The 13,490-nt window shown below is 44.4% G+C and overlaps 1 protein-coding gene across 1 annotated transcript in view; it reads left to right on the top strand.

The window, feature by feature from the left end:
- LOC148029630 (ABC transporter G family member 35-like) overlaps positions 1-13,490 on the top strand; it is a 250,697-nt gene that overhangs the window by 136,110 nt on the left and 101,097 nt on the right. Inside the window, exon 8 of the mRNA XM_087685869.1 lies at positions 9,051-9,305. Coding sequence (XP_087541995.1) covers positions 9,051-9,305 — 255 coding nt within the window. The remainder of the gene's footprint in view (positions 1-9,050; positions 9,306-13,490) is intronic.

Below are 13,490 nucleotides of genomic sequence, written 5' to 3' on the forward strand. Positions count from 1 at the left end.
TTCCATACACAGGATGGGTAGAAATGCTCGTAGCCTCTATAAGGCATTATTCACCACCTACTGGGAGGTAGTGAAGGACCCCATATTGATGGCCTTCCAGGAGATTTTCACTTCAGGGCATATGCCAGGGAGTCTTTCGGCAGGCCTAATCAACCTTCTCCCCAAAGTGGGAGACTGGTTGGAGCTTTCCTAGTGGAGATCGATCACCTTATTGTCAGTGGCCTATAAGGCACTGGCAAAGATGATTGGTACGCAACTACGCCTCGTGTTTCGAGATATCATCCATGACACACAGACAGGCTTTGTACAGAATACGAGCATCCTAGACAATGTATTCACCTTCTTTGAGGCGATAGAGTGGGCGCAGCACAGTGGGTAGAGACTGGCCGTACTACTCTTGGATTTCGAGAAAGCTTATGATAGGGTGGATTGGGATTTCCTGGAGGACACCATGGTGAGGTTGGGTTTTGCCTAGGCTTGGATTTGCGGAGTCTTCGCACTTTACAGATCGGCCACCAGCAGGGTTCTCATAGGTGGTAGGCGAGGGGTGGAGTTTTAACTAGAGAGATTGGTCCGGCGGGGCTGCCCCCTGGCCCTGTACCTGTTTCCACTCTTTGCAGAGGCGATGTCTCAATTGCTCAAGTCACGTGTGAGCAGATTACGCGGCCTCTGACTTCCCGTGAGTGAGGAGACTGAGTTGTTTGACTCAGAGTATGCAGATGATACAACACTCTACGTAGAGGACCATGAGTTGATATTGGAGAGAGTGAGCTTGGCTCTTGAGGTGTTCTGTTCTGCAGCAGGAGCAGAAATCAACTGGCGTAAGTCGGTCTCGGACTCTAGCACGGATTGGGGTGTCCATCTGGGATTTAGATGGGTGAGTAGAGGGACCGTCCGTTACCTAGGATTCTAGGTGGGACTTGACATCACTTCCGCCCAGCAGTTTCTCCCAGTCCTCGATTCTATTTGGAGGAACCTGACCTACTAGAGTACGGCTTGCCTCTCACTAACAGGCCGAGCCCTGGTGGTTAACGAGGTCCTTCTATCGACGGCCTGGAACATCGCCTCGTGTTGGTGCTTCTCCTCATCCTGCGTAGTGCAGCTTCTTCGCCTAGTGCGGAATTTCCTTTTGTCCGGGTCAAACGGTTCTAGGGATTCTAGGGCCAAGATGGCGTGGGCGACCGTCATACGGCATTGGTCAGAGGGAGACCCAGGGATCATAGATCCAGAGTATCAGAGTATGGCTGACTTGGGCAAGCTAGTTGTACGTGGCCTCACACCAAGAGGGCAGACATGGAAGGTCCTATTGCAGGAGGGTCTTCAAGACTGTAGACGGAGGCTTGGCAGTGAGTGGAGGCCGTCCTGAGATGGATCTTCACGTCAGCTCAGATCACCCCCTCCAGATCACCTTTCCTACATAGCTTGATCCGCGTGTGGCAGGGCCTCTGCAAGGCCCTAATCCAGAGCCCCCCAGGTTGCGAGGAGGAGATAGATCGTCAGTCGGTAATTTGGAATCCCTAGGTCAAAGATTCGGAAGAAGGAGCACAGCTTGGCGAGTGCCCCCACATCTAGTGTGTTGACTGGGAGGCCGGCCCAGCTCGTACCATCAGGACACGACAGGAGGTGTACAGGATGGTGAATGAGGAGGTACTGCAGCGAGTATCAAGCTGCTAGAGAGGAGTGGAGTTGAGGAGAAGAGAGATAGATGCAGCAATATCTCAAAAGTGACTTGCTCCCTCGAGACGAGAGCCCATAGAGCTCGGGGAGGTATGGGCCGCTAGGTTCTCACCAATAGGTATCCCCCTACAGGTGGCAAGTAGAGTGGGCGGCGCTCCATCTGGGACCTTCACCGTACAGGAGGGAGGGCGCTTGGCCCTTGACAGAGGGCAGCACGATGAAGGGTTAGCTGTCCTCTCATGGAGGAGAATTCGGGTGATTGGCCTTCAGGGGAAGACATGGTGGTTGGACCCTTTTGTCTTGTGACAGGAGCTTAGGGAGTGGCGCCTTTGGATCTGGGAGGACAGGCCGCTTGATGAGCTGGAGTGGGACCCGGGAGAGTGGCTATAGCCGGCCACAACGGTCGCCAAGAAGCCACTGAGGTTCCTGGAGTACGCTGCCAGGATTGGCAAACACGTACTGATGCAGGAGGATATAGATTGGGCGCCCACACGTAGTAGGCATTGGGTGGAGCAGGGCATCACGGAGCCTTTTCAACGGACCTTTTGGCACTGCCTATGGGATAGTTGGAGGCGAGGAGGGTATCGTATTTCTTATGGCTAGTGGGACATGGAGGCTTGGCGGTGGGAAGTTGGCTTGTCCAGATGCAGAAGGAGGGAGGTTGTATGCGTTGCACATAGCAGCCTTTGGAAACACCAAAGCACTACCTTTGGTCATGTGAGGCGGCGCAGCTTGTGTGGAGAGGTGCATGCCACATCCTTCGCCGTATAGCACCCAGCCTTGAATGTATCTTATGGGGAGCTTTCTGGTGGCAGTCAATCAGCCAGGGCCGCCACCTTCTGTATGAGGCCGGGATGTAGGGGACGCCCATCCGCTAGGTACTGGAGCCCAAAGCAAACCGCTCTGAGGTATGGGAGATCATAGGGAGTCTTATTGGTTGGCATATCTGGAAGGTGCGGTGTTAGGAGGCTTTCGGCGGAGAGAAATTTTCAGTTCAGGCGACTTTAGCAGAACTCTGGACCTCCATCATCCACTCCTTTCGCAGCCGATGGGATCAGGTGCAGGGCGAATCCACGGCTCGTGAGGAGCTCCGGGGTCATTTCATGCGCACTTGGGGTGGCTAGGACTTGTTTTTCGTGATGCAAGCAGACAGCCCCAGATGGCGATACATCCCCTCTCCATGGCTTCTTGCCCCCATCCCCCCTAGACTTCCTTGAGAGGCTTGTATATATGATGGACTTGTGACTTTCATCAGCTCCAACTAGTCTGTTGAGCATGAGCACTCTGTTGTAATCAGTTTTTTTTAGTAATATAATCAGCCAAAAAAGAAAAGATAAAAAAAGTAGTCCTATGGTCTTTTTCAACAAGTCGGCCATATTTAGGGCCTCTTGATGCAGGTTGGTCATATTTGGGGGACTTCAACTATTCATAGCTGGTCCCTCCTCACTTTGGAAGTAAAATGTGGCTGATTATATTACTCAAAAAACTGATTACAACGGCGTACTCATGCTCAACAGACAAGCTGGAGGTGATGAAAGTCACAAATACATCATGTATACAAGCCTCTCAAGGCGGTCTGGGGGGGGGGGGTCCCTCCTCACTTTGGCCATCATCTTTTGCAAGTTGCCCTTACAACTTCAAGCATACTCTGTCTTCGGTGTTGCTATTGTCGTCATCGTTTCCAGCCAGATCCGGTACCCTCATTGATGCCTCAGGCTATGTGGAGGGACTAATCAATCCTTCTGATTGTATTCAGCATTTATTTCAGTCAGTGTAGATTTCTCTCTTCCTTCATCTTCTCATCGTTTCCTTCTCTGTGTTTGTTTTCCTTATTTCGTTGCGCACTCTCACAAAAGCAGGGTGGGCTTGCACTTGACACGGAATTGTTGATCATGTAATTAGGCCTGACAGCCAAGGTGGAGAGGGTGTGTTGGGCTGAGGCTTTGTGGGGGAAGAGGATGCAGAAAGGATGGAACTAGGACCTTGCACTCCTAGGTTGGAGCAAGATTGAGAGGAGGGAAGGGGAGAAAGGTGGAAGGCAATTGGGAGAGGATGCATAGGTGGCTGAGGAGCAATAGTCTTTCAAGCCCAACTAGAGTTCATTTGACTCTATTTCTTTACCACTGAAACCAGCCTTCCTTTTGTGGGTGGGTGGTAATTCCTTGATTATAACTTAGTTACAGCAGCAACATTTATTACAAAATTGAGAAATGCAAATTAACTCACAATCTGGACAATCAACACCCTCTTGGCCCCAAAACTAGCACCTCTTTCAGTATTTCTTTAACTTAATTGAAAAAGAAGTTGGTGTACAATGGAATTTTCCCAATCCCTTCTAGTATTCCAACCCCCCTTGCTGTCCAAAATGACTAGCAATTCTTCAATCTGATTTGCCCCTTGATTCAGGCAGTCAATTAGCCTTTATCCACTTTGATGGAGATGGAAAATGCCCCAAATTCATTGATTCGCAAGTCCCTCCACTTGAATTTGATTGAAAACAGCTTCAACCTTGTTGAATCCAAGTCTTAGAGCTTCCACTGAATATTAATGATCATAGACGGAAAACCAACACTTGTTAATGAGTCCCTGATGATCATTAAGCAATGCAAATGTACAGTTTCAAAGCTTTAGTGAAAACCATACCTATTTGCATTAGTACACTGAATAATGATCTCTTGGCAAACATACTGTAAGCTACAGTACCCTGAATGTATGCTGACACATCCGAGATCCATTACATCTAGAGATGTCCATCATTGAGGAGCTGAGGTGCTAGCTCCCTCACGAGCATCATGTAATACTCTAGATCCTTGCTCTACTGAATCTGATTGAGCCCGAACTAAAGTCGACTCAAACTGGAAAGCATCAAAGTAAAGGTGCAATAAAGGAGGATGGTTTGCCAAGTCATCCTCCTCCATCCATTTGTGTTGAATAATTGGGAAACTTCACCAAGTACCGATCTTCCGTTCTTTGTGTGCCAAAATTTACTCGAACTCTTCAACCTCAAGCTGAATTTCAGCAGATGCATTCTCTAGTATATTACTATGAAAAGTCCTAAGCAAGCTCACATGAAAGGCATCGTGTATTTGCCAATGTGGAGGCAATTGTAGCCTATAGCATACATCAATGATCCTCTCCAACACTTGAAATGGTCCATAGTATCTCATAGACAGCTTTGGATACAATCGCTCTTTGCCCTTCGTCTTTTTCAGCTGTGCCTTTTCAAAAAGCAGCAATACATAATCGCCCTCTGCAAAGTTTGAAGCACGCCTATGATGATCAGCTACCCTAATTTTCAGCTTTATTTTCAAATTTACCCTTGTTCTCAGCCTTGGCCTCAATGACATGTGGCTCGGCATTCTGAAGATCCTTTGGTAAACCACAAATATACTTCTCCACATGCTCATGGAGGGGTACCATGTAATAAGAAGTAACTAGCAATAATACATCCCAAAACTTCTTATTATACTGATCCAAGTTCTTGCAATCTTTGGAATTGTCATGATGTCTACTTCAAAGGTACTTGTTAACCAATTTGAAACAAACATTTGCTTGAATTGAACCCAAGTGACAGGTGACTTCCCTTGAATAAGAAGTGTAGACCACCATTGCGATGCATTTCCCTTCAAAAATGTGGTTGTCTTTCATCTCTTAGATGCCTTTGTGAAGTTGTTTCCACAATAGGATGCATCAAACAACTCAATAAAAACAAGTGCTTTCAACCTATCTCGTGCACCATTGAAAGGCTCAAACTTTACACTTTTTCCACCTTCATAATAGCCCTTCAGCAAACCTATGGGAGTCAAGTTATCATAAATAGGCTGTTGCAAAAAGGGTACATTTGCTATATTTACATGATAACTAGCACTATTAGATAGTGCTACATGACTAGCACTAAATCCTTGTGCTCCAATAGTCCCTCGGCGTGTAGATACATATCCATATGGTCCGCTTTGTGCCCCAGGTATTATGCCTATATTGCTATACATGGGATTAGACATTCCACTAGCATTACCCGAATACATTGGGTGCTGTGAGCCATGTATTGGTTGCTGCATACCATAGGGATTTGAGCCATACATTCCTGTATGCGGTGTCTGTCCAATCATAGCATGAAAAATGGTACCACCACCAAAGTATCCTTGCTGTCCCATGCTTGCATGTTCATAATTACCTTGCTGCCCATGTTCCCATGGATTGGCACTATCAAGTGGGCCATGCATTTGCACTTGCTACCCTACAGATACCAATTGTTTGTGCTTATTAAGCATTTTGGGCTCTTCCAAAGAAGGCTTAGGCATTTCCTTTGGTTCTTGTGGCTGTCCCAAAGCTGTAGAAGGTTTCTTCTTATCCTTGCCTTTGTTGTTCTTCCTTGGGGCATTCACGAATCGAGAAAGCTAGGATTCTTTGCCAATTCAGTAAAAAGATTTGCTTCTGTACACATTTGATCCTTGAAGCTATCATCAAATTCTTCAGCACCTTGCTGGTCATCAACCTCTTTATGCATTGAAGTGCCAACATTTGGGTCATTTCCCACATTTTTAGTTTGTTGTCCATGCTGAGAACCATGCATGACATCGGTCATTGCATTTTCCCCTTCACCACATAACTGACCAAGGAGTGATGCATCCTCTCCACTTGATCCCATATCACCATGTGAAGACATGCTTGCTATAATTCACTACTAAGAGCAATTTCAGCACTAATGCAATAGTCCCAAGCTAAGTCAATTGCCATGGCCCACCAATTCAAAGGATTTGATAGCATTCCGGCAATGGAACCATGAAATTAGCCTTCCTTCCATAGACGATAATTCCCTAATTACAACTTAGTTACAGCAGCAACATTTATTACAAAACTGAGAAATGCAAAGTAACTCATAATCTTGGACAATCAACACCCTGTTGGCCCCACAACTAGCGCCTCTTTCAGTATTTCTTTAACTTAATTAAAGAAGAAGTTGATGTACAATGGGTTTTTCCAATCCCTTTTAGTATTCCAACTCCCGTTGCTATTCAAAATGACCAGAAAGTCTTCAATCTGATTTGCCCCTTGATTTGGGCAGTCAATTGGCTTTCATTTGCTTTGATGGAGATGGAAAATGCCCCAAATTCATTGATTTGTTGGTCCCTCCACTTGAATTTGACTAAGAACAACTTCAGCCCTATTGAATCCAAGTCTTGGAGCTTCGAATTTTTGGCACACTTCCCGAGGCTACTGGTAAACCCTAAAAATGCCTACAGATTAGGGTTTACAACAGAGAAATTTGAAATTTCTTAGCCTTTGGTGATCTCAGCGCTGTAATCTTTGGAGTAAGCCTATAGAAAGGTTGGGAGATGAAAGAGAATGCTGAGGAGAGAAAATCCACACTTTCTTTGGAGAAGAACTGAAGAATATCAATCATTTATTGTTGCTACCTTGTCTTAACAGCCTATAGATGGTGTCGCCTGTTGTTGATTGGTCTTCTCCTGCCCCTGGCTGCCTTAGAAGGTCCTCCAATGACTGCAGATCATGGTTGCAAATCAGACCAGTAGCAACTCCTCTCTCTCTTCTGCAGGCTAAATGCACTAAAATGCCTCTCTCCACTCTCTGAAGGCGTTTTTCAGTCTTGCATGGGCATTTTTGCCAAGTGGCAACCTTCCTAAATAGTTTTTCAAGCATTATCCATAATTAAATATTAATTTTTAGTCTTTAAGTACTGAAAATTAATCTAATAATTGTTTTGGTGCCTAGAATAATAATATGACTAGCCAATAGTTAAATTGGCTAGGCAACTTCAATTCTCGAGTGTCTCTATGCCATCTTTGACCATCAAATTGGCGTTAGGTACCATTAAACACCACTTCTCTAGTGTCATCCAATTGACACTTATGGCCAGATGAATAACCTAGGCCAACAATTGGCACTAGATACCACCAAGTACATGTGCAACATAACTTATAGCAACTTTTTCTTGACATCTCGTGATTTCCTCGGGTCCCAGGCTCGTAAATTTATTCTAACCCTAGTTACACCTCACATATGCAACATTTACTTAACCAAGTGATTAAAAATTAATCCACATGTTAAGTGAGGTTTCAAAAATACATGTCCTCATGATAGCCACCCTAACATGACAGTCCCTCCTACATCATTTCAAGTCAATTAAACCTTTGATAGCATGATAGGGCAACATTCTTCTACATCTTTTACTTTGATATCATCATCTTGTCTATATAAGATAAAATCCCCTACATCCTTTGAAGCTGGGTATAATCACCTTTGATATTAAAGTTTATTTCATATATTTCAAAAGTGAGATGTACATCATTGTGTGAATTACATATCTTCATAAATCTATGTAATCATGGTTAAACTTTTTTTGTGGGTCCCTTCAATGACTATATAGATAAGTGTTCTTCCACCTTATACACCAACTTGAAGCAAGAAGTAGAGAATTTTAACCAAGATGGAATATCAAACTCACTAGAACACTTTCCAATTTAGCATTGGTAGACCATATTGGTCAAGTTTTCCTCCTTCTAGCTTTAGGGGCCAAAGGTTCACCAATTTAGCTTTGGGAGTCCTACAAAAAATTCCTTACACCTTAGACTAGTAAATTGAGTAGCACAAAAAAGTCATCAGTATTATTCACTGTCTCTTAGTTTCAAGAGCCAAATTGCCACCCATCAGTTTATATTTGTACTTGATTAATTTTCATTAAGATCTTCTCATCTCTTTGCATCAAGCTCATTCTTCTCATTTATGTTTCATGAGAAGTTCTTCAAATATTTGTTTTGTTTCATTTAGACTGTCTCTTGCCTTCCATTTCATCCAATTCAATCTTATCTTCTTCTTTTTTGCTGATACTAAAAAACCCTTAGCTGCTAGCACAGTTACAGAGTACAAAGCTCATATACGTGAAACCAACATAAGCACATAGATCAATGTCTTCTATCAGGCTCTGTGCTTAGAATATGCAGTACAAAGGCTAACATCATAACAAATCCAGTGGTCTATGATGGCACACCATATGAGGTATGTAAAAAGGCCTTGGCCTTCTCCTTGTGCTGAGAATCACCATGTAATCTCTCCTATATTCCTTTAAGAGCATGAATGATCTCTTTCTGGATACGACTCTGAGTCTCAGAAGTAGAAGTGTGGTGCTGACCTATTACCTTCGTGTGTATTGCTGTCCAGATTAACTATGAATTCATGCTGCCAATTTCATGAAATTATTTTTCCTAGGTGTTTGATGAAAAGGTTTCCTGATATTCATTCCAACATCTCGAGCATAGATGCATCAGATTCAGTCTTTTTTATTAGCTGCTTTGTGAGGTAACGTTAAGTGTTTGTTTTTGTCTAATGAACGTGTTTTTTTATCTCTGTTCCAGGTTCTTTTTTTGAGTTATTTTGTCAGTTTCTTGTTATTTAGAGTGAAAAATAATGCTGACCAGAGCAATATGAATTTGTATCGGACGGGATTTTTTGTTTCGCTTATGAACATGACCAATTTCAATTTGGTCCAACTCCCTGCTTTGATTGATGAAAGAGCAATATATTACAAGCAAAGAGGAGCACATTTCTTTCGGCCCGTGTCATACCTTCTTGCCAAGGTTTTTGGAAGTTTGCCTTTCTCATTCTGTGAGGTAAGATTCTAAAGTTTTGATATTCTGATCAATAAAGATGATTTTTTGCACTTCAACATGCTAAGATTGATCAACCAGAGTGTGCATTAAGGGCTTGTATAATTGCACTTCTGAACCTTCACTTTCACCACCATTCATTTTCATCCTGACACCTTTGAGAGAATCATGGTTTCAATTACTTCTATATTTGTGTAGTTGATATAATCATCCCATTTCGGCACCTAAGACTCAAGTCAGCACACTGGCTAGTTAGCAAATTATCAAAGATGCAGATAGCATGTTTCAAATGTGCTGCATTACTCAGACAGTTCAATCTTTGGATTGTAGTTGCATACAGATGAAGTTGAGCTGCTTTATTCTGCCTGCTCTATCCTCTCACAGTAGCTCCTTAGTAAGATTTCTTCTCTGCCATCATTTCTCTCCCCTATATTCCTCCTTTTTTGCAAGTGTCTGCAGAAGTCTCTGCACAGTTCCCAACCATGGGTTTTGTCCTGAATCGTGCCAGGAACTGAACCTGTCTTTCTTTCACGTTTCAGTTAATCAGCTGCATGTCCCTTACACCTTCCACTACAAAGGTTATGCCATTCATACTGCTAACATTGTCACCATCCAGCCCTGCTGCCACCGCAGCAAACATTCTGTCCAATGTCCTCTGTCATTGTCACTGGATCCACAATGGTAGAGACATGAACGCAGTGAGTGGGCTGAGATGCAAGGCAAGAGAGCACAAGGACAGGCAGGTTTCAGATGTGGATATACCACGCTGGACCATAGCCTCATACTCAAGAGCCATTAGTGAGGAGGGTCGGAGGATCTATTGCTGCTTTGTAGACTTCCGCAAAGCTTTTGATATAATACGTCATACATGCATCATGCAAAGATTTCAGGATATTGGAGTACTAGAGGGTATACAATAGGTTATCTATGCATTGTATGCGATAGTTGTCAGAATGTGTGATGGTGCAAAGAGATAGTAGGGTTTGTGGGGAGAAACACACAGTGTGAACAACAAATACTGAGAGAGAAGAAAAACTCAGAAACACAAAAAGAACATGGTGATGATGCATTGAATCATGCTATGAGAAGAAAAGCTAATATAGTGGAGCCGAAGCTCAAAAGATGACCGAGTGTCTTGTCTAAATCAAGCGGTAGTACTTATGGGGAATCTGCACTGTGAAGGGAGCAAAACACAATCCTCGAGGTAGTGGGCTATGGAAGAAATCACTAGAAGGCGAAGAACAATTGTTGAGGGAGCGAACCGCAGTCTTCTAATGCAATCAAAGATGAGCAAGTTGATCACTAGCTGTCAAGGGAGCGAACTACAATCCTAAGATGCCAAGGAGCGAGTGAGGTAGCAAAACGCTAGATGGAAGATGATGTCAAAATCCTGGGAGTTGCAAAAGTAGGGTGGATAAGCCTCCTTGCTACAAAACTCAAAGAGCAAGGGCTAGAGACCTAACACCAGGTGCCAAAAGGCAGTCACTAGGGAGAAGATGATGACGGCAAGGGCTAGAAGCTGATGCTAGGGGTGAGGGAAGGCCTTTAGATCCAAAACATAGATACCAACAAGACGCCAAGTTGATGGGAGCTTATGTCTATTGGTGGAGAGCCTCCGGATGTAGCATACACAATGATATAGATATCGCCAACAAAGAAAGAAGGTCGCCAGCTGCAAAAAGCTTCCAAATGCAGTCCTGATGATGAGAGAACTTGGCACTTGAAGGAGAAGAGGAAGGGTGACTACAAACTACGATGTCCTTCAATAGGGATATGGGCGGTAGTGGAGAGAAGAGGGAAGAGTGATGAAGTGACGAAGGAAGAGGGGTGAAGAATGACTGAAGTGGTGTGAGAATGAATGAAGTGGCTGTCTATTTATAGGCATAAGCTGTCTAGGGTGACGCACCATTGTGTGGGATCCCATTGAAAAAGTGGCAAAAAATGTGGACACTAGCTCTTTTTGAGGCTATCAGTGCAAAACCCTAAATGAAATGGATAAACTAAAGAAGTGGTTTCTCAATAGCAATGACAAGTCATGTACGGGGACCTTGGGGGACTATCAAAGAGGATTGACAGTACCATATGAGTGAAACAAGGATGCCCCCTTTCAACCACATGGTTTGGTTTATATATAGATTTAGTGTTTGATTACATTGACGGAGGAAGAGCAGCCCCGGAGCCAGTCGAGCCGCGGAGCTAGTCGAGCAGGGGTGCTGATACTACTATTATTGTATGTAGATAATATTGTTCTCACTTCAAATTCATTGGAGGGACTACAGCACCACCTAGATGCTTTGCACATCTTTTGTAGAGACAAAGACCTCACGATGAACTTGGGGAAGACCAAAATCATGGTCTTCAATACTTTAGCAACATGGTGTGAAGAAGACTGCTAGGGTTTGCATTGAGGAAACACAGAGTGTATGACCATGACAGAAACACAAAGAGACAGACACAGACACAGAAAGCAAAACTCAAACCCTAAACTTAGAAACTCAAAACTCAAATACAAAATTTCACACACAAATAGAAGAAGGGAGAGAATAACACAACTTTGAAGTGAATGAATACTGCAAATGAATGTAAGAGTATACAGATACTCAAGGGCAGAGCAATGTGTCGAAGAGTGACGTCCACTAGAGTGGTCCCAAGTTTGTGACCACCAATCACAGTGTAGGATGGAGAGGATGCAACAAACGCAGGTGTCAGGAGGACCTAGAGTACCAAATGCTAGATAGATGACGAAGAGGACTAGCAGCTGTCGCCTAGTGTGGAGGAGCTGTCCCCTGATGGAGGAGAACACACTGGAGAAGTGGCCCAACGCCAACTATGGATCAAGTACTCGTTCTCCTCCCATATGTTCATGGTTCCAGGCCACCGCATCGCGAAGGTCTCCTCCTGATGATCAATGGGCACGCAATGTGGCACGCGTCGCTGGAGGAGCAAACACAGCAACAGAAGGTGTGGCAACAGTCTCTAGGGATGGACAGCCATGTGTGTGGATTGATGGCTGAAATCTGCACTCAAGGGTGTGAAACCTGTACAGATGAGAATAAGATTGAATGGGGGCAGGTTCTTGTGAGGGAGCTCAGCACAGAAAACTAGTAGACAGTAGAGAGTGAAGCACGACACCCAATATGATAGATTGAAAGAGTGTAAACTGAAAGTATAAGGTACAACCTTAAACCTTAGGGTTGTAGATGGGTGTTCACACCCGAACACGGTAAGTGCTCGTAAGTGTGTGTCATAAGCACATACAAAATAATACCATAAGTCTGGGGGAAAAAACCTCTCCTACCGAGAGTAAAAAGTGCCCTAGTGTCCTACTGATCACCGACACTCCTATGTGAGCGTAGGTGTAAGTGAGGCGTGAGTGAAATACCCAACAAACCCCCTTGGAGTGAAAAGATATAAAGAGTACAAGGATCATCCGCTACCAAAGGAGATCAAATTTAAAGCATGGCGAAATGCTTCAAATTTTTCACGAGGAAGAGCTTTGGTGAAGATGTTTGCCACATTACTGGTGGTAGGACAAAAGATAAGGCTGATATCACCTGCATGTAGCCTCTCTTTGACAAAGTGATAATGTATCTCAATGTGTTTCGTCCATGCATGAAACATTGGGTTCCGTGCCACTGCAATGGCACTCTGACTGTCAGTGAACAAAGGAGTAGGCTCCGTAACAGATACATCCAGATCAGCAAGTAAGCGTCTAATCTATACACATTCAACTATAGGTCTCTTAGTTCTGGGTGCAGAGGGCGTGACCTCTCCTCCTTGGCCCATCTACTTGTCAACCAAAAAACTGCACCCACTCCAAGACATTGCTGGGATCGACCTTGGGAGTGGAGCCTTGGGTGGCGGTGGTAGTGGGTGTTGTCGTGATGAGAGTGATTGGTGTGGTAGGTACAAAGAGAGGGGGAATTGGCACCATTGGTTCTTTGCCTTTTCCTTTTGTTGGGGGCGAGGGTGTGATTTCCGGCACACTGGTATTGGAACCAGGTGCTTCTGCTCTGCGTGGGCTCTTTGCGCCCTCCTCATCTCTTTTGTGCTGCTCCTCAATGGAGCGACGGGTGGCCAGCGCTATTTCTTCCTCTTCCTTTCTTCTCAACTCCTCTTCAGTCTTCTTTCTCTCCTCCTCTGCCTTCTTTGATTCCATCTCAGCTAATCTTGCCTCCTCTTGCTCCT

This window comes from Lygodium microphyllum, chromosome 10, assembly GCF_053477565.2.
Source record: "Lygodium microphyllum isolate KBCC chromosome 10, Lygodium_microphyllum_v1.1.10, whole genome shotgun sequence".
Lineage (NCBI taxonomy): Eukaryota > Viridiplantae > Streptophyta > Polypodiopsida > Schizaeales > Lygodiaceae > Lygodium > Lygodium microphyllum.